This window comes from Nelumbo lutea, chromosome 3, assembly GCF_056320005.1.
Source record: "Nelumbo lutea isolate HS-2025 chromosome 3, American lotus-T2T, whole genome shotgun sequence".
NCBI lineage: Eukaryota > Viridiplantae > Streptophyta > Magnoliopsida > Proteales > Nelumbonaceae > Nelumbo > Nelumbo lutea.
This window is the reverse complement of record NC_142686.1, coordinates 35,118,070-35,136,736: the sequence shown is the minus strand read 5'-3', so window position 1 is coordinate 35,136,736 and position 18,667 is coordinate 35,118,070. Positions and strand designations below refer to the sequence as shown.

General features: G+C 37.5%; 2 protein-coding genes across 2 annotated transcripts; both read left to right on the top strand.

Annotated features, from left to right (window-relative positions):
* Positions 1-937: 937 nt before the first annotated feature.
* On the top strand, positions 938-7,344 carry LOC148864194 (glutaredoxin-like protein). Its single transcript, XM_088974375.1, has 6 exons — positions 938-2,654; positions 5,260-5,315; positions 5,458-5,688; positions 5,853-6,144; positions 6,327-6,523; positions 6,883-7,344. The coding sequence occupies exons 1-6, from the start codon at positions 1,335-1,337 to the stop codon at positions 7,034-7,036; spliced, it is 2,250 nt and encodes a 749-aa protein (XP_088830501.1). The 5' UTR covers positions 938-1,334; the 3' UTR covers positions 7,037-7,344.
* Positions 7,345-11,967: 4,623 nt separating this feature from the next.
* On the top strand, positions 11,968-15,664 carry LOC148864193 (uncharacterized). The gene is made up of 3 exons (XM_088976303.1): positions 11,968-12,369; positions 12,709-13,440; positions 15,122-15,664. Exons 1-3 carry the CDS (start codon positions 11,968-11,970, stop codon positions 15,539-15,541), a joined length of 1,554 nt encoding a protein of 517 aa, XP_088832429.1. The 3' UTR covers positions 15,542-15,664.
* Positions 15,665-18,667: the final 3,003 nt, after the last annotated feature.

The following is an 18,667-nucleotide window of genomic DNA, read 5'->3' as shown; positions in this document are numbered from 1 at the left end:
TGATAATATATTAACACCTGCTAATTTGTTTAATGTCAAATTAGTGACATGGTGGGTTTCAGACATTTTGAAAAGTTGTAGTGAGTTTAGGAGAAATGCTGAAAACTCATGGTGAGTTTTAGACAAATTTTCTGTTGAAAATAAAGTACTGAGTTGCTATTATAGATCTCAAATATAATTGCGTCAGATCCGACTGTCGTATGGAATTGATCCGACCATTCCGAACCACATCCAACCCGTTGAGAGCTCTATGTGAGGAGATGCTTCATAATTTTTTTTTTTTTAATTTTAGTTTCTGTCGTGGAGATTTGCTTAAGTGAAAGAAGTTCCTTATGAGATCTCATGGAACAGAAAAATATTATTATTTAGTATGTAAAATTGGAAATACAATCTAGACTTTTATTTAATATGGCAAGACCTATCTAATTTAGTAATGCTAATGATCAGTAATTACAGTAATTGTTAATTCATTAATTTCGTAATTAGCATACATAGAGACTGTAACGTAACTCTTTTCCGAGATTCTTGATATTAATAATTAATTATTTAAATGGCATCTTTTTAGCAACAAGTATTAATTTGGCAAACCGAACCAATATCAATGATCAAATGACTCGGTCCTTCGTTGAAAAAAAACTCGGTCCAACTCGCCAAAACGGAAACGAGTTAATTATTTAAATAACATCTTTTTAGCAACTAGTATTAATTTGGCAAACCGAACCAATATCAATGATCAAATGACTCGGTCCTTCGTTGAAAAAAAAAACTCGGTCCAACTCGCCAAAACGGAAACGAGTCAGTGTCGTCACCCGAATAAAAAAATCCAGATTCCAGAACCCAACCGAGTCAAATTCATGGCCAGTGGCACTGACTCGTTCCAACTTCCAAAAAAAGGACAATTAAACGTTATTGGTTAACAACGGTTACTCCGCAAGTCGGAGAAAGAAATTTTTGCGGGGCACTATCGTTTATCTAATATTATTTCGCCCTACAAAAAGCGGGAAAGTAGAGGCTGAGATAAATTTCGCCGGCGAAAAGATGTGTCAGTTTTCGGGTAGATTTGACTGAGCAAAGTATGGGAGTTCATTCCATGGGAACAAGCCAACAACGTATTTGACCTGTTCTCCTTCATTTTCCTTCCTTCTCTTCCCCTCCTAATAAACCCATCCCCGATTTCTCCGTTCTCTTAAACACACTCTCCCTCTTTCTGCCTCTGCTTTCCATAACTTTCTTCTTCTTCTTCTTCTCTCTCTTTGATGGCTTCCTGCGCCTAGTATCTTGAGCCTCTCTTGGATTCTCTAGGACTCTTGTTTTTCTTTCTTCAGTCTTCTCTAATGGAAATGGAGCGACCGAATGAAGAACAGAGAATTATCGAATCCTCAACCCCAGAACAAACTAAAATCGAAAACAAGGTCCTCACTGAAGAAAACGAAGGAAACGGATCGAAAAATTGCACTTCCGGCGGAGGAACTGAAGAAATTGCCGGAAAGGGTAACGAGAATACGTCTCGAAACGAGAATCCGGGAGTTGATCGCGGTTCCGATAATAACGGTGACGACAATATCTCCGGAAGCAAGGTTCATGGAGGATATGAAGATTTAGATGGTATAGAAAACATGAAGAGTTCCTCAGATAAATTGGGGGAAAGAACAGAGAATAATCAAAATTCATCCGTAATTGAGATCGAAAAGAGACAAATATACATTGAAGACGGCAGAAGCGGTTCCTCTGCCGGTCAAGATAAAGCTGCGGAAGAAGAGATTGCGTACGGGAATGAAGATTCCTCCGACTTGAACCCCTCGCCAAGTCCTCGCAGGATCAACTGTGACGTGAGGGTTGTCCAGCCTCATTCACAACTTCCGAAACCAGAAACTCCACCGGGGTTACGGAAATCCCCATCCACCGGCGAGGATGATTACCACCCAAAAGAACAGTCAGTTTCCTCAGGGGACAATTTCTCCGTCGACATGCCGGCTATAGGGAAGTACATCCGAGAGCAGAGCAACAACTTCTCTGCTGCAATCGCGAAGCGCATCATGTCTTTCAAGGAGGGCGACGACCGGACGGCGAACGGCAGTAACGTGAACCAGAGCATCCCGTCTGTGAGTGAGGGCAATCTTTCGGGATTGAAGGTAATCGTGCAGCTCAATAAAGAGGAAAACAGAGAGTTGAACTTCAAGGGTCGGATCAGTTTCTTCTCGAGGTCGAATTGCAGAGACTGCACGGCAGTCCGAACGTTCTTCAGAGAGCAAGGGTTGAAGTTCGTGGAGATCAACATCGACGTATATCCGCTCCGAGAGAAGGAGCTGATCGATAGGACGGGGAGCTCGACGGTGCCGCAGATTTTCTTCAACGAGAATCACATCGGAGGATTGGTGGCGCTAAACTCGCTCAGGAACAGCGGGCAGTTCGAGCAGAAGCTGAAGGAGATCATGACGAGGAGGTGCCCCGAGAACGCGCCGTCTGCGCCGCTTTACGGATTTGATGATCCTGATGAGGATCAGACGGACGAGATGCTTAGTATCATTAAGGTTTTGAGGCAGAAGCTGCCGATCCGGGACCGATTGATGAAGATGAAAATCGTGAAGAATTGTTTCTCGGCGAGCGAGATGGTGGATCTCATCATCCAGCAGCTCGGTTGCGGCAGGACGGAGGTATGTTCCGTTAGCCCTATCCAATGTCTGACAACCTATCATAGTAGCATGTGTAATATGTTTTCACCCGCGTGATATATAATTGATTGGCTGATCTACGGTTGGGAGATCACTACACCAATTAATGATCAATCAGCTCTAGATCAGAATTTTATAACCCCAAATTACAGGGGAAATGCATCTGACCGTGAATTGATGCTAAATTTGCTGAAATTCAGAATTAAATTAACCCCCTGCTGTATGTTGCTAAGATCATTACCTTGTTGGGTGGTCCCACTCCCACGACACAATGATCATAGCCATGAGATCTCTGACATTGGTTGAAGTGGGGAAAAGGGTCAACCAAAAGGACGGTAATAACTAATAATGTGTGCAAATGGTGGGACCCATTTGTGATTATTTTAGTCAATGTCGAACTTTGGTTGAAGATCTTCTCTCACGCTGACTTTTGTTTGGATAATCTAACCTTAACACGAGGTTGGGGGGTATTGACTCCTGAGTCTTGACATCCTTCTGTGGGCCCACACGGCTTTGGATTTGGGTAGGCGGCAAATGGAATGGAATTTGATGGATGATTCGGTAGTTTATGTCCCACTGACACCGAGGATATTCTCCTCGATACCACGTTGATTGTTGAGTGGGTCCTATAAGAAAGATTCAGGAGTTGAGAGCTGGGTATGGTTAAGTGGTTAACAAAGAATAGTGGAGATTTACTGTGTTGTGAAATGGGATTCAGTGAGTGCAAAGCTAGTTCAAACTATCATCATAGCTTTGTATTGGGATATTTCCCCCATAAAATCAAGCATAAAAGTATGGAGATGTTACCGATGCAAGGCTGTACAGACTGTTCCAACAATATTCCAACGGGCCTTATACTGATTGAAGTGCTGCTGTAGCCTTAGATTTCAGCATTGGGATATACGTAGATATAAATTCGATCCGTTAATATTAATATCTTATTATTTTGAATATAATTATAGAATGTTATCTGTGAGAGACTGGATTGGAATTTGGTGTTATATATTAGAAATTATCAGACTAATTAGTATTATTTATAACCAAACTAGAGATATATCTTTCATATTATATTTTTAAATGAACAAAATGACTTAAAAATAATATTTTAGAAACTTAGAAATTTGAACCTTTGACCCTCTTACCCAAAAAAACAAAAAAAAAAAAAAAGCCCTACCCTTATTCAAATCAACTCTGCTAATAAATGCTAGAACCTAGAAGGGATTAGAGGAAGATGTGATAGAGGGAGTTAATTTGAGGGCTTGAGGGTTGTTTTAGAAGATGAATCATGATTTTTTTTCTTTATTTCAAAAAAAAAAAAACAAGATAGTTTGTGAGGAAGATATTTGACAAAAGCAAAAAAATCATGTTTTTGATTTGGAGTTTTGTTTTGAGAAGTAAAAATAAGATAGTTTTGCCTTGAAAGAGAATTTATGTTTTGACAATTGCATTAGAAATAATAGTAAAATAAGTAGAATTAAGATGGAATATGGATCTTTTTACTGTATTTTTGTGAGGAAGATATTTGAATATTAGGTTTGACTTCCAAGGAGTCTCATACGCGTTGGATTAGAGAAATAAATATTTAAATTGGAAAGGGCAAAGAGGTAATTATGGTTAGGAATATTGTGTATTTAATAGAGATATAATTGTGAAAGTGGAAAGTTTTCTAACGTAACTATGGTCCATAAACGTCAAAGTACTATTGTTTACAATCCCATGCGTGTGTAGGGAGTCACATTCGTTATAGAGATAGCTTTTAAATTAATTAAAAGGTTATGTGGCCTTTAAAAGCACAAAATAATAATAATAATAATAATAATAATAATAATAATAATAATAATAATAATAGGCCTGGACCATGGATTAGTATTTATAAAAAAAAAAAAAAATCTATTTTTGTAGAGGAGAATAGAAGAAGAAGAAGAAGAAGAAAGAGATTGAAAATAACTTAGTATAAAAGACTGTTGGCTGTGTGTCCAAATTGATGAAAAAGAATTCTACTGGGTGGCTTGTGCACTGTTTGCCGATGACATTGTTATCGGTGGTACTCTCAAGTCTCCACCTGTTTGAAATGGTAACTTGGTGTTCTTTGGGAAATGGAGACGTGGGATCAAAGATAAGGTCAGTGGGCCTTATATTTGCTAATTTCTGTTATAGTGCAGCTCTTAAAAGCTCAAAACTGACTTGAAGTCAATCCCATCTTAGGATGCATGGTGTTATAGAGTCAGGCCCAGGCCCATATGGGCTTTCTATTGTCCCAGATTCAGGGATTAGGGCTTTGAGTTGGGGCCTGGTCAGGTTCCAAATTGTTGAATTTGGGTTTGGATGGGTGGCCCAACATCCTTGTTTCCTTTTCTTGTCATTTCCCAAGCTTAATTATAGCAAAATATGAATATAAATGTGGGATTTCGGGGTCTTTCCTTCAAACCAAACACAGCCTAATATTGCAACTGCTATTACTTGCTTATTACATAGAAGGGGGCTCCTACTAAAATTTATATCGTCTACAGCGATTTGGTTTCTTAATTTTTTTCCCATTTCAGTTTAGATATATAAATAGTTGATACAAGAATTACGTGTATTGTAGGCTGTTGAAATTGGGAAGGAGCTGGCTAAAAGGCACTTCATCCATCACGTATTCGGGTAAGAATGTAGAAGGATTAGAATTTAGTGATTGTTTTTACTTTTACCATGCAATTTTGATACGTATAGCAGTTGGTGGATGACTGCATTCTCTTTGTTTGTTTGTTTGTTTGTTTACTTGTTTTCTGTTTATAATGTGTAGTGAACATGATTTCGAGGATGGAAAGAACTTCTATCGCTTACTTGAGCATGAAGCTTTCACTCCCAAATGCTTCAACTTCCGAGGATCCACCAACGACAGTGAACCGAAGCCAGCAGCTGTTGTCGGTGAAAGACTTACAAAGCTAATGTTCGCCATACTCGAGTCCTATGCTTCTGAGGACAGGCTTCATGTTGATTACCTCGCTATCAGTACCAGTGAGGAATTCCGGAGGTATTTTTCTCATTAATGCAAAGCTATAAACCTACTATTTAGCTTCCGCTTAAATCTTACCCATCTCACCCGTTAGTTTCAATTTATTAAAGGAAACCACTCTGAATTTTTTTTTTTACAATAACAAAAGAAAATTGATATTAAACGTATCACACTTGCTGCAGATATGTGAATATGACTCCAGATCTACAACGTATTAATGTGCTTGAGCTATCAGAAGATGAAAAGCTGGCTTTCTTCTTGAACCTGTACAATGCCATGGTCATTCATGCCGTGATTAGGGTGGGTTGTCCACAGGGGGTAATTGACAGGAGATCTTTCTTCGCTAACTCCCAATATATAATAGGAGGCCACCCCTACTCCCTCAACACAATCCAGAATGGGATTCTTAGATCCAACCGGCGACAACCTTACTCCTGGATGAGACCTTTTGGTGCTGGAGATAAGCGATTAGAGGTAAATAATATTTGTATCCATCCAAATTTCAAATTTGATCAACTCCTGAACAGGTAAGCAAATTCTTCTCCATGAACGTTTGGTGTAGAGGAGGATTTTGGCATTTCTTAATCGCTTAATTAAAAGGCATGCACCTATACTGATTCCTATTTAACAAAGCTTTTTCTTAATCTGAAATCCAGGTGGTTCTTGCCAATGTTAACCCATTAATCCATTTTTCCATTTGCAACGGCACAAAGTCAAGCCCAAAAGTGCGGTTTTTCTCAAGCCAAGGGATTGAAGCAGAATTGAGATCCGCCACGAGGGAATTCTTCCATGAAGATGGGATGGATGTGAACCTGGAAAAAAGAACTGTACACCTGAGCCGAATTCTTAAATGGTAAAGCCAGCAATTAGTCCATCGATCGGGGCATTCCTTTATTCTTTTCCTTTTGACCTACTGCTTGTATGTGATTATTTTCAAAAAGGAAGGGAAAGATAATTGGGGCGTTCTACAACTGAATTGCTTTCCTTATTGCCAGCTCTAAAAATTAAATCAAAATCATGTGGATTGAAAATAGATTGCTTTTCTCCGTTGTGTTTGTTTTATGTTTTCAAAACTAAAACAAAAAGCATGTACTTTAATCTTAATCTGGTTTCAAAACAAACACACCCAAAATCAACTGAAAAACTACTTTTCTCAGCATTATATTTTCCCTTTGATTTTTCCTGATATTCTCCCATTTTTTGTCCATGTAGGTATAGCGTGGATTTTGGAGAAGAGAAAGAGATTTTGAAGTGGATCGTCAATTTCCTGGATTCAACCAAAGCTGGCCTTCTGACACACCTGTTAAGCGATGGAGGCGCTGTTAATGTTGTTTATCAAGACTATGATTGGTCCTTGAATAGTTAACTATTCAAATCTTCGTCCGCACGAGATAATATAGAATTTATTTTTTTTAGCAAATTGAAAATTTTATCCAATTTCACAAGTTCATGAAAAAGGTGGAAATATTCTGAGGAAAAAACACGTGAAATAATATTAAAATACAATTTTGAGAGATGTATATAGCACTATAAATTTTTTTATTATTTTTATGCTTGTTTTTTTCAGTCTCTGTTTGGAGTGGGGAAGTATGTACTTATTTGTAAACTGTTGATTAGAGAGCTTTCTTTGCAATGGAACTGCTCGGAAATGGAAGTATGTACGTATTTTTTTCAGTCTCTGTTTGGAAATCGAACTGTTCTATTCATCGGTTTTTGGATTGATGGTCTAATCATCTGGTTTAAACAGATAATTTGTTTTAATAAAAAAGATAAAAAATTGTCAAAACAATTTAACTATCTGGATCAACAAGTTATTGACTTTTTCAATAGTTTTTTACTAAAGACTGGACAGTTTCTGAGCCGAATGGTTCAACCGTCCAGGTCAATGAAAGTTTGAAAATCATGCTCTTGTGCAACAAGGAATTTGAGACGAAAATTTATAATTTCCCTGATCATATAATAGAGTAGATAATGTTTGGTAATTTACTTATAAGAAAAATCTGGATTTAGGCTCAAAAACCTAATACAAAGTTATAATGTGACGATGATCCCTCCAACTGACAAATGACCGAGAGATCATCGGCAAATTTGCTACCATAGTTAATTTGGGTTATTATCTGAAACACCACTTCACTTTTCAAATATGCATATCTTTCTTCAACAGTCGAGTCAGTGAACATAATTAAAATAAATGGTCTACATGTACCAATTTTATTATTTAATGACCAACACTAACCTCGACCAACTAATCTATCTTATAAACTGATTTTCATATTATAAGAAACTCCTTTGATGTATTTGTATCTCCTGTTTCATTGCCTTTCTTGTGTTCATTCATCCCACAACCTCACCACAGTTCTATTTGAGTAAATGAAAGCACCAATTTTTTGGATTTTGTTTCACGGAGTTGAATGAAGGGGCATCATTGTAATTTTGTAAATACCATTGGTTTTTAATTGCAAATGTCTGACATGGGGTTTCTATATTAAAGGTATCAAAAAGCTTGAATAATTGCCCTTAATTTAGGAGAAAGTGATAAAAGAGGAGGGGTGTTTCAAATATTTGCCCTTAATTTTTCAACATTATCTATCACTTCTTGATCCGTTACTAAGTTGTTGAAACGCTTTCTTTAAAAGTTCAAAAATGCCCTGAAAAAAAAAAAAAAACCAACCACCCATTGGTGGGATAGAAAAGGAAAATGGGTGGAAAATTTTTATGTTCCACTGTTTGCTTGCAAAAGGGAAAAATTGTAGAAAAATCAGCCCCAATAACAATTATTAATTAATTATGTTTTTTATTATTTTATTATTAATAATTAAATATTTATTTAATCATTGTTAATTATTTAATATTTTGCTTTTAATTATTAAATGATAAATATTAATAAAATAATATTTTAATTCTTATTAGTTTATGTTTTATTATCCACATGTTAATTAAATTAATTAATTGATAATTCTATTTGATTAATCGGTTATTAATAAATAACCATTATATAAATTAATTAAGAATAACAATTATTATATTTTATTAAATAACTTAATAATTAAATAGTTATTAACTAATTAATAATTTTGTTATTTAATATCTTATCATTAGTTATTAATTGTTAATAAATTATTATTAATAATTATTTAACTAATTAATAACATCAATTAGTGTTTTAGTTTTTATTAGTTTCCGATTTTAATATTAATACTTAATTATTAATTAAAAAATCATTTAATTAAATTATTTTATTAAATAAATATTAATTTATAAACAAACCATGTGTCTAATGTTTACTCTTAAAAATACTAAAAAGATGTGTTTTTTAATGTTAAACAGGTTTCCCCCTCCTTTCTTGCTTGTTTCACATTGATGTGATTCAGTTCCCAAGATTTGGGAATTATGATCCCATGTTTTGCCCATCCTATTTCATGACATCCCACAAATCAAACATGGGGAGGGATGAATATTTGAGAATATTCCTTCTTTTTTCCCTTTGCATCCTACAAACCAAATAGAGCCTCATGCTTCTACAATTTGGCCAGATCATAAATGTGATAGATTTTTCTCCTTTTGTTCTAAGAAGAAGAAGCACTGATTTTGGGATCTCATTTTCTTGTTTTAGTATTAGATTTGAAGCTGTTGTTTGGAAAATATCGAATGACTACAATAAGAATTCTAGCTCACAACACTTAGGTTATTTTGTTACTTTTGTCGGATCTTTTTATTTATTTGATTTTCCATTCTTATATTGTTTCAAAATTGGATATTTGAAATGATATAAGGTGAATGTAATGTCACATGCAAATAGAACATGACGAATGACTAACAAAGGACTGGATGCTATTTATAGGGCTGAATTCGAGCCGATTGAGCCGATTCGAGCTTAATACCTCACTATTCGAGCTTAGGCTCAAGCTCGATTCAAGCTAGAGACTTGAGCTTGATCTTGGCTCAGTTCAAAGCTCGCAAGTTCGAGCTCAGCTCGGCTCAAGCTCGACTATAAGCCAAGTTTTTTCTAAAAAATAAAAAGTATATATATAAAAATATATTCTTATTTTACATACAACAAAATAAGAATTATAACAATTATTTATTATTATACATATAAAAAGTAAAAAATATACATATAAAAAAGTGTTTTTATTTTACATACAAAAAATAAGAATTATAAAATTTATTTAATATTATACATAAAAAATAAAATGTTATATTAAAAAATATTATTTTATATAATAAAAACCATTTATTATATATTTATATATTTATATGTATATGTATGTATGCATGCATGCATGCATGTATTTATGTATGTATGTATGTATGTATGTATGTATTTATGTATGTATGTGCGTGTGTGTGTATGTATGTATATAATAAAAAATTATTTATTTATTATACTAGGATTGTGAGCCTAATGGGCTGAGCTTCACTGGCTCGAGCTCGGCTCGATTAGAAAATGAGCCTATGTATCAGGCTCGAGCTCGTAAGAAACTCGGTTCATGGCCACCCCTAGCTATTAGCTTATGACATTAGCTAATAACAGAGGTCTGAGTGATCATTTTAAAAATTGGAGGATATGGTTTTAGAATTTTTCATGTACCTTAAAAGAGGTTTAAGTATTTTTCTCAAATAAGATTGGATTAATTGAACAAAATAGTTGTTTAATAAGATGTGGAACCAATAATAATGCCCCACACCAACTACAAAGTACATGGGATTCATGTCATTCAATTTCTTACTTAGGGTCCCAAGTATCTTGTTGTGTTGATGCCTTCATAGTCCAATCCTTGAGAAAACAAGTTGATAAAAATTTGAAAAGAAAATTTTCATAATGATCTCATGTGGAAATAACAGGCCTGGCCATTAGGTTTTTTCTCATTCATAGGTAGGGTTTGATGAGGGAGGTTGTATACGCTATAATTGTAGTCTACTATTTTTATAGTACACGTCTTTTCTACTGAGGTTTGTGGATGTAGGCCCCATGTAAATATTTGTGTGCATTCTTGAATTTCTTGTTTTGTATTTTTCTTTTTGTTTTTTTTTTCTCATTTTCCAATCAATTTTAGGTCTTGTGTTTGTTCTTTCCTAGTATATTTTTTTGACCGGTGTAAATGTATTATTATTGGTTCTATAACCTATTAAAAGTTTATTCTTACAAGTTCCAATTTAGTTTCAAAAAAGTATAAATACAAATATGTACAATACAAATGCATACAAAATGATGCAAAATACAATGTTTTACACTCTACATACATATGTGTATTTACACTCCGTCCAAATTGAGCCTCAACAGCATAGTTTAGACTTTAGAGGTCACTTTGGCACTACCAAAAGAATATTGTGTTTGATACCATTGCCATTCCAAGCTCAAACATGTCATTTTCATGTCAGGTGTTGTGACATGAAACTTTCTGTTTGGTACTTATGTTGATAAAGTTGGTTGAAAGTAATATTTTAAAAACCAATCGGAAGTGGAACTGCTTTGGCCACCGGGTTTGGGTTAATAGTTCAATTGTCCAAGTTGAATGGATCGACCCATGGTGTCAAATATTTGAGAAATAGGCTTCCTATTAGATGTATATTCTAATTTATAATATTGGGTCATACAAGTCGTATTAGAATTGATGTTTAAAAGCCCAACTAGATTACATGTTCTCTGATTCTCTCTCGTCGACCTCAGTGTTTGCTCGTTCCCCTTAGCGCCGGCTCACCTTCCATTCTTCAATTATCAATCTTGTGCTGGTTTGTATTCTCAGGTACGTTATCCTCTAACCATTGTCAATTCATCTCCCTCCTTACACAACCTTCTTCTAACTAATACCTAACCTCCATCCATAATCTTCCTCCTAACCAATAACTAACCTCCATCCAGAGTTGCATGCTAGTTTATCTCTAACCTTCACATCAGATTGCCCCATTTCTGCATGCCCCACCCCTGCACGCAGCAGCCTCTCAAGCTAGCAAGCTTATCAACCTTGCATGTCGGTAACTTCTTCTCTATAACCTCCTCCTTCTCCGTAACTTCTTCTTGTTAATCTTTTGCTAGCCTAGTGCCTTCTCCTCCTCTGTAACTTCTCCTTCTCTCTCCAACCTATCATCCACATAACCCCTGAAATTATCACCCCACATTCCATTACAGTCATATCGGGTGGATAGATTGTGCTACAGCATAGATTCTTCCACCTTTCTTTATAGATAGATTCTCTCCCCCGTACCACCCTACATTCTGCGGCCCCCATAGGGCCTCATCGGGAAGTTACTGCCTCTCATCCTCTCTCGTGAAAACCGAATATCCCTCATACCAGTATGTCCTCGAAGGGAAAAGAAATAATATCCACCACAGATTCCATGCATGCAACTGCAAACTTCGAATCCCTCTTCTCACATGCAGTAAATGTAATTTGTGACTTTCAAACTCCTTCCTTCAAACCTATAGAGGAAGCTATTAATGTTATAACCCTTACATTAAAGGGGCACATTTTCTCGTGCCAACAAGTAATTGAAGACACCTTGGCTAACCATGTTAGCATTCAATGGAAAGCTACAACTCCTATTACGGTTCAATTTATTAAAGGGCGAAGTCTTGAGTTCTTGTTTTCTGATCAGAATGATAGACGAATTGCATTAGAGGAAGGCCCATGGTTTTATCGATCCAGCTGGATACTTCTTGAAGAGTGGAGTGATTCATGCACTGGCATAGTTGAGAAGGTATGGAGTCAGCGGCTACGGTTGCAAATACGCATGCTACCCAAAGGGACAGTCGAGGATAGCAGGGTTTGCTCTTGCACAAGTAGCAGGAGCAATCGTCCCCAACCAGGAAAAATTCCAACATGCCACTTAATCCGGGGTTTGTATGTTAGGAAGAAAATTATTATTGATCTTCGCAAACCCCACTGCGAAGGGCACTTCATATTCTATCAGGGTAAGCCGATTTGGCTTCGTTTTTGCTACGAGCAACTCCCTCGTGTCTATGCAAACTGTGGCCTCATCGACCATGTTTGGACGAACTGCAAGCGATTAATCTCCACAACTGTGGATTACAAATAGCTACTTGAAGAGAGAACCATCAACAACCCCAGTGAATGGTTGAGAGCAGAGTTCCGCCCAGAGAAACCCTTCAATCTCCTAGTCTTCAACCTGAACAAAGCCAAACCAGACTCTTGTAGAGTCCGCCATAGTGAACATGGCTCGGACGAGGATTCTGAAGACGGATCAGGTGGTCGGAAAAGACATTGTATCAACAACTCCAGTGAACATCTCGCACTCATCTCCGATAACTCGCACATGCATGAGAATCCCACCGAGTCCCCTCCAGCCAGCACTCCTTCCAAGTCAACACGTGGCCGTCATGCAAGTATTTCGAACCTGCATGCTAATCATAACCAAACCAAGTGGCCTAATGACCAGAAATTGGATTTGACAGCCCACTATCTTACCAAAACAGGGAGCTTAGGCACAATCAATTTACTTACCGGGAAGAGAAAACATAGCTGCCCACGTAGCTACTATATGGACCCTTCCTCCAACACTTTATTAGTAGTAAATGATGGACAAGTGGATAACTTCTTTACCGGACAGCTAGTTCCCCCAGAATACATACTATCCAAAACCACTCTCCTTCCACCTATACCCTCATCTGAACCAGACCCAACATCCCCTCCCATCCCTTACACCATCAATCCAGAGGCAATCACTTACCCGATGGGGTGCTGTTTGGAGGATTGCTACCACACCATTGACTTCACCAACCTGATTCTCAAACACTTTGAACCTACCCAGGTATGCTCCACCTTGCATTTTCTTTTTAATTTCTTCTATTTATCTATAATTATGCATTCATCATTCATCATTTTCTTTACATACATTATGAAAATACTTGCCTGGAACATAACGGGAGTTAATGACTCCAAGAAAATTAGAGAACTCTACAATCTGTGTTGCAAAGAGAAACCTGACATACTGTTCCTTTCTGAGACCAAACTCAGTTCGTCCAAACTCCACCACTAGTTAAAAAATTAGGTTTTTCACACCATGCACTTTGGGAAGCAGTTGGTTTATCCGGAGGTATATTATGTTGCTGGTCGAATCCCCCAAATATAGAAATTCTCCAAACACACCCTCATATAATCCAACTGCAAATAAAAAAATTGGCCCCCAAATCAATCCTAGCAACTTCTCCTTTTTTATGGCCACCCGGTCAGGCACCAAAGGAAAAAACTGTTGAGTTATTTAACTCAACTGCAGTCATCCACAAGTTAGCCTTGGCTGTTAATGGGAAACTTAAATGATATATACAAACCGGAAGACCACAAGTCTTTCAGCCCCATCCTATTTAAAGCTCTATCACACTTCATCAACACCTTCAACCTAATATACCTGAATTTCATTGGCCCATCTTTAACTTGGACTAATGGCCAGCAAGGCTACACAAAAAGCCTGGAGAGACTAGATAGAGCTTTAGCCACTTCCTCATGGTGTTCTCTCTTCCCCCACTTCTTCACAACCTCCACATCACCTCATCGGATCATGGTCCCATTTGTATAAATATCAACCCATTCCCACCACTTAGAAGACCTCAATTCTATTTCTTACCTTTTTGGACTAAATACCCACAATGCAGAGAAATTATCACCCAAATTTGGGACCAAAACATTACAAGTTCAGCAGCTCATCAAGTCACAAAAAAATTGAAAGAATGTAAATCCCAACTTCAGGCTTGGAACAAATCCCACTTTGGTTTGATTCAGGACCACATTCAAACACTCTCTACTAAAGTTTCCAGCATCCAAATGTCCCATGCTAATGAGGAGCAACACTAGCTACTAAATTCACTCAAAAAGTAATACCATTACTGGCTGCTCAAAGAAGAGCAATTATGGAGACTCAAATCTAGAGAACTCTGGCTTAGAGAAGGGGACAAAAACACTAAATTTTTTCACCGAATGATTAATCTCAAAAACACCAAAAATATTGTGGAATGGTTAAAAGCTGCAAATGGTCACTGGACATCTAATCGGGGAACCATAGCTCTCACTTTTAAAAATGTCATCTTGAACACAGGAGACCAGCCGAAAAGCTTTAACCAAAATCTTCTAGAGAACATTAACATGCCTATGCTATCTACCTAACAAATTGAAGCTTTACTCCTCCCCCCAAACCTTGAAGAACTGGCTTCAGTAATAAAAGAAATGAGTCCTCATAAATCACCAGGTCCAGATGGCTTCACAGCATACTTTTATCAACATTTCTAGGAAGTGCTCAAACATGACATCCTCTCCATGGTTCAAAACTTCTTTAATTGTGAACACTTACCCAAGGAAATAAATAACACATAGTCTTCATCCCAAAAAATAATAAGCCAGTGGACACCTCCAGTTACCGGCCAATCAGCTTATGCAATGTTCTTTACAAAACCATTTCCAAATGGATGGTGCTTTGTTTGCAACCTATTATGCAACAGGTGATATCGCCCTTCCAATCAAGATTTCTTAAGGGCAGACAGATCACAAACAGCATTCTCACAGCGAAGGAGATCCTACATAAAATGCAAACTCAGAAAAGAGGGAAAGGTTTCATTGCTCTCAAACTTGATATGTCTAAGGCTTTTGATAGGATGGGTTGGTGCTTTCTATATCATGTCTTACAAAAAATGGGCTTCCTAGCAAAATGGTGCAACATGATTCATCAGTGCATCTCCACAGCCACCTTCTCAATCCAAATTGTAGGAGAAGCATATGAACGTTTTCATTTGAACTGGGGTTTAAGACAAGGTGACCCACTATCCCCATATTTATTTATCATTGGTATGGAGGTCTTCTCACAGCTCCTACTTCGGGCTTCCAACTCAGGCAACATTGAAGGAGTCACCTTTTGTCCTTAATGGCACTCTCACCACGCACCTGCTCTTTGTTGATGATTGCATCATCTTCTGTAAAGCGGACATGTCACAAGTTAGAGCTCTGATCAACATCATCAAAATGTTCGAATCCTTATCTTTCCAGCAGATAAATTATGCCAAATCTAGCATATTTTTTAGCAAAAATGTCCCAAGGCAACACAGGAAATTCTTCTCTCACTCACTAAAGGTGAAGTCATCTATGGAAGGATCTAAGTACTTGTGTTCTCCTATATTATGGTGAATAACAGATTGCAAACTTCTCATAAAAAAGTAATTGACTGAGTCTCTTCAAAGATCGATGCGTGGAGTACCAAGCTATTATCACAAGCTAGAAGAACGACTCTCATCAAATTAGTCCTACAGTCAATCCCTACCTACACCATGTCAACCATCACCCTTCCAAGAGTTGTGACAGCCACATTCAAACGGGATAAATCAAGTAGAACATTCTGGTGGTCCAACTCCAAAGAACCCACACATCACGCTATAGCCTGGCGAAAACTGTGTCGCCCTAAAACTCAAGGAGGGTTGGGTTTTCGAACAAGTGCCGAAATGAATAAAGCCATGTTTGGAAAGCAAATTTGGAGGTTGCTCATAGATAAGCATGGGTTATGGAGTAAACTAATAAAAAATAAATACTTTCGGTAATACTTCTCTTTTTGCGGCCAAGAAAGGACAAAGAAGAAGCTCATGTTGGTGGAAGCATGCCCATCGGGTCTCTAATACCATGAATTCCAATCTACTATGGATTGTCAAGGATGGTTCCAATATTTCCGTTGTAGCTGACCCTTGGATCCCATCCATTGGACACATTCCCAATCTTGTCACATCAGCCAATAAAAGTCCAAATGCAAATATCAAAGTAGCAGAAGTGCTAAATACATATCACAGCTGGAACCGCACAAAGCTCCAAGAACTTTTTGACGAGGATGTCATTGCCCACATTCAAAAGATTACACTCCAGCCCAATCAATCTGATGATCTACTTATATGGAAGAACAACAATTTTGGAGTCTTCACAGTTAAATCTGCATACCACCTATATAACTATGCAGAAAGTTCAACCTCAGCCACTCATTTCGATTGGAAAATCTTATGGAAACTCAGGGTTCCCTATCGCTTCCAATTATTTCTTTGGAAATTATTATGAGATGGACTACTCACGAAGGATAAATGCTCTAAGTGGCTGAGAAGCCCAGACTTGCTCTGTAGTTTCTGTAAGGAAAGAGAAGAGACAGTCTTTCATCTTTTCTTTCAATGTCACTATACTAGAGCAGTCTGGTAGAGCTCCCAGATTGGATTCGACCCCGACTCACTTACAATCCAACTGGCTCACATCATCATATCATATTGGTATAATGCAATGAAAAACCAGTTTGGTAAAGAACAAGCCTCATCATGTCTAAGTAAGTTTAGTTTGATCACCTACCACATTTGGAAGGCTCGCAACAAGCTACTCTACGAGAACACCACTACCAACCCACTAATGGTAGTGCAAAAGGTTCTACAACATTATTTACAAGATGAATCATCTTGCATCCGATCACAAGCTCACCTCTCCCCTCATCATGCGCCATCACTCAACTCACCCACCAACTCCATGTTTATTGATGGCTCTTTTAATCCAATTACAGGAAGTGCAAGACGAAGACTCATCATAAAAAATACCACTGAAGGATTCCAAATTGCAGAAGGAGGCCTTTGCCGGTCCATCAACAGTTATAATGCCGAAATACGAGCCCTTTTAATGGGCCTCAAAGCTGCAAGCTCGAACAACATCAAGCATCTCCTAGTCTTTTCTGATATTGTAGATCTTATAGATCTTGTAAATACAGATCGACCAGCGAAGCATTGGGTGGATCAACTACATCGTTGCAATCTAAGACATGCTAGATCTCTCTTTTTGTCTATAAATTTTGTACATATTAATAGACAACACAATCAAGCTGCTCATCTCTTTGCTTACATATCATGCGTGGCACAACTATGTATCCAATATGACTCTAGACGATCTTCTCATGTAACTATTTCTATGATCAGTTAAATGAAGATCTCTTTCTTTTGTCAGAAAAAAGCCCAACTAGATTATAGGCTGATAGATTAATTATATATTAGGAGACTGGGGGGTGGGGGGAGAGAAAGAGAGATCAATTTTTCAAATTTTGAATTTTACAAATCTAAACTGCAAATCGCTACCTAAGTCGAACGTTTTAGCAATTCGACCATTATAGTTAATTGGCTCTTTTTTTGACAAATTCAACTTTTTTTTTCATAAAAAAATAGAATAATCCAAAACCGGACTCGAAGTTATGACCAGTTCCCAGGTCAAATAGTCCGACTGTCCAATCTAATTTTTAAAACAATGGTTAAAACTTTTTGCTAAAGGAATGGCAATGACACTGTTCAGCGTCTTCCTCTTCCTCTCCTTCTCTCTCTTTTCTCTCTTGCTCTTCTTAGTGAGACTGAAGCTCTGGTGTAACTGTGACGTCTGTCGTAGTTATCTCACCGCGAGCTGGTTGATTGAATTCGACCCTGTCTTATAACCTCTTTTGTGAGGACGTTGATTAATCGGATAGCCTTCTTCATCTTTTTCTCCGACCCCAAATTCAACAGCCACTTTATCTTCCAGATAAGCGGAGATAGCGACAACGCTCACTGAGCTGATAATCTGGACACCATATCAAATCAAAGGCCATTGCGAACTCTGAGATGGGAAGCGATAGCTCTAGGCAACCGGGGTCTAGTCCGAACGAGAATCGACAAATGTTATCGAACGTGAATCTTTGAAACACATCCTGTAAATCTAGCACGTGTCCGAGAACATGGACATGGATGGTCTTGCTAGGAGACTTCTTGAGGAGATGGGTATACCAATCGACCAGCTCGCGGTGAGATAACTACGACAGACGTCAGAGTTACACCATAGCTGCAGTCTCAGTAAGAAGAGCAAGAGAGAGAAGAGAGAGAAAGAGAGGGCGAAGGAGAAGAAGAGGAAGACGATGAATAGTGTCTTGCCCTTTCTTCATATTTTTCAGAAAAATATTACCTTATATTTGTTATTTTATAAAAATATTATATTTTATTGATATTTAGGGCAAAAAGTTGCCC

Coding starts and splice junctions, on each gene's coding strand:
- LOC148864193 (XM_088976303.1), top strand. CDS start 11,968: ATGTCCTCGAAGGGAAAAGAAATAATATCCACCACAGATTCCATGCAT. Junction 12,370..12,708: donor GCACTGGCATAGTTGAGAAG/GTATGGAGTCAG, acceptor GATTACAAATAG/CTACTTGAAGAGAGAACCAT. Junction 13,441..15,121: donor AACACTTTGAACCTACCCAG/GTATGCTCCACC, acceptor ATTATGCAACAG/GTGATATCGCCCTTCCAATC.
- LOC148864194 (XM_088974375.1), top strand. CDS start 1,335: ATGGAAATGGAGCGACCGAATGAAGAACAGAGAATTATCGAATCCTCA. Junction 5,316..5,457: donor TTCATCCATCACGTATTCGG/GTAAGAATGTAG, acceptor TATAATGTGTAG/TGAACATGATTTCGAGGATG. Junction 6,145..6,326: donor CTGGAGATAAGCGATTAGAG/GTAAATAATATT, acceptor TCTGAAATCCAG/GTGGTTCTTGCCAATGTTAA.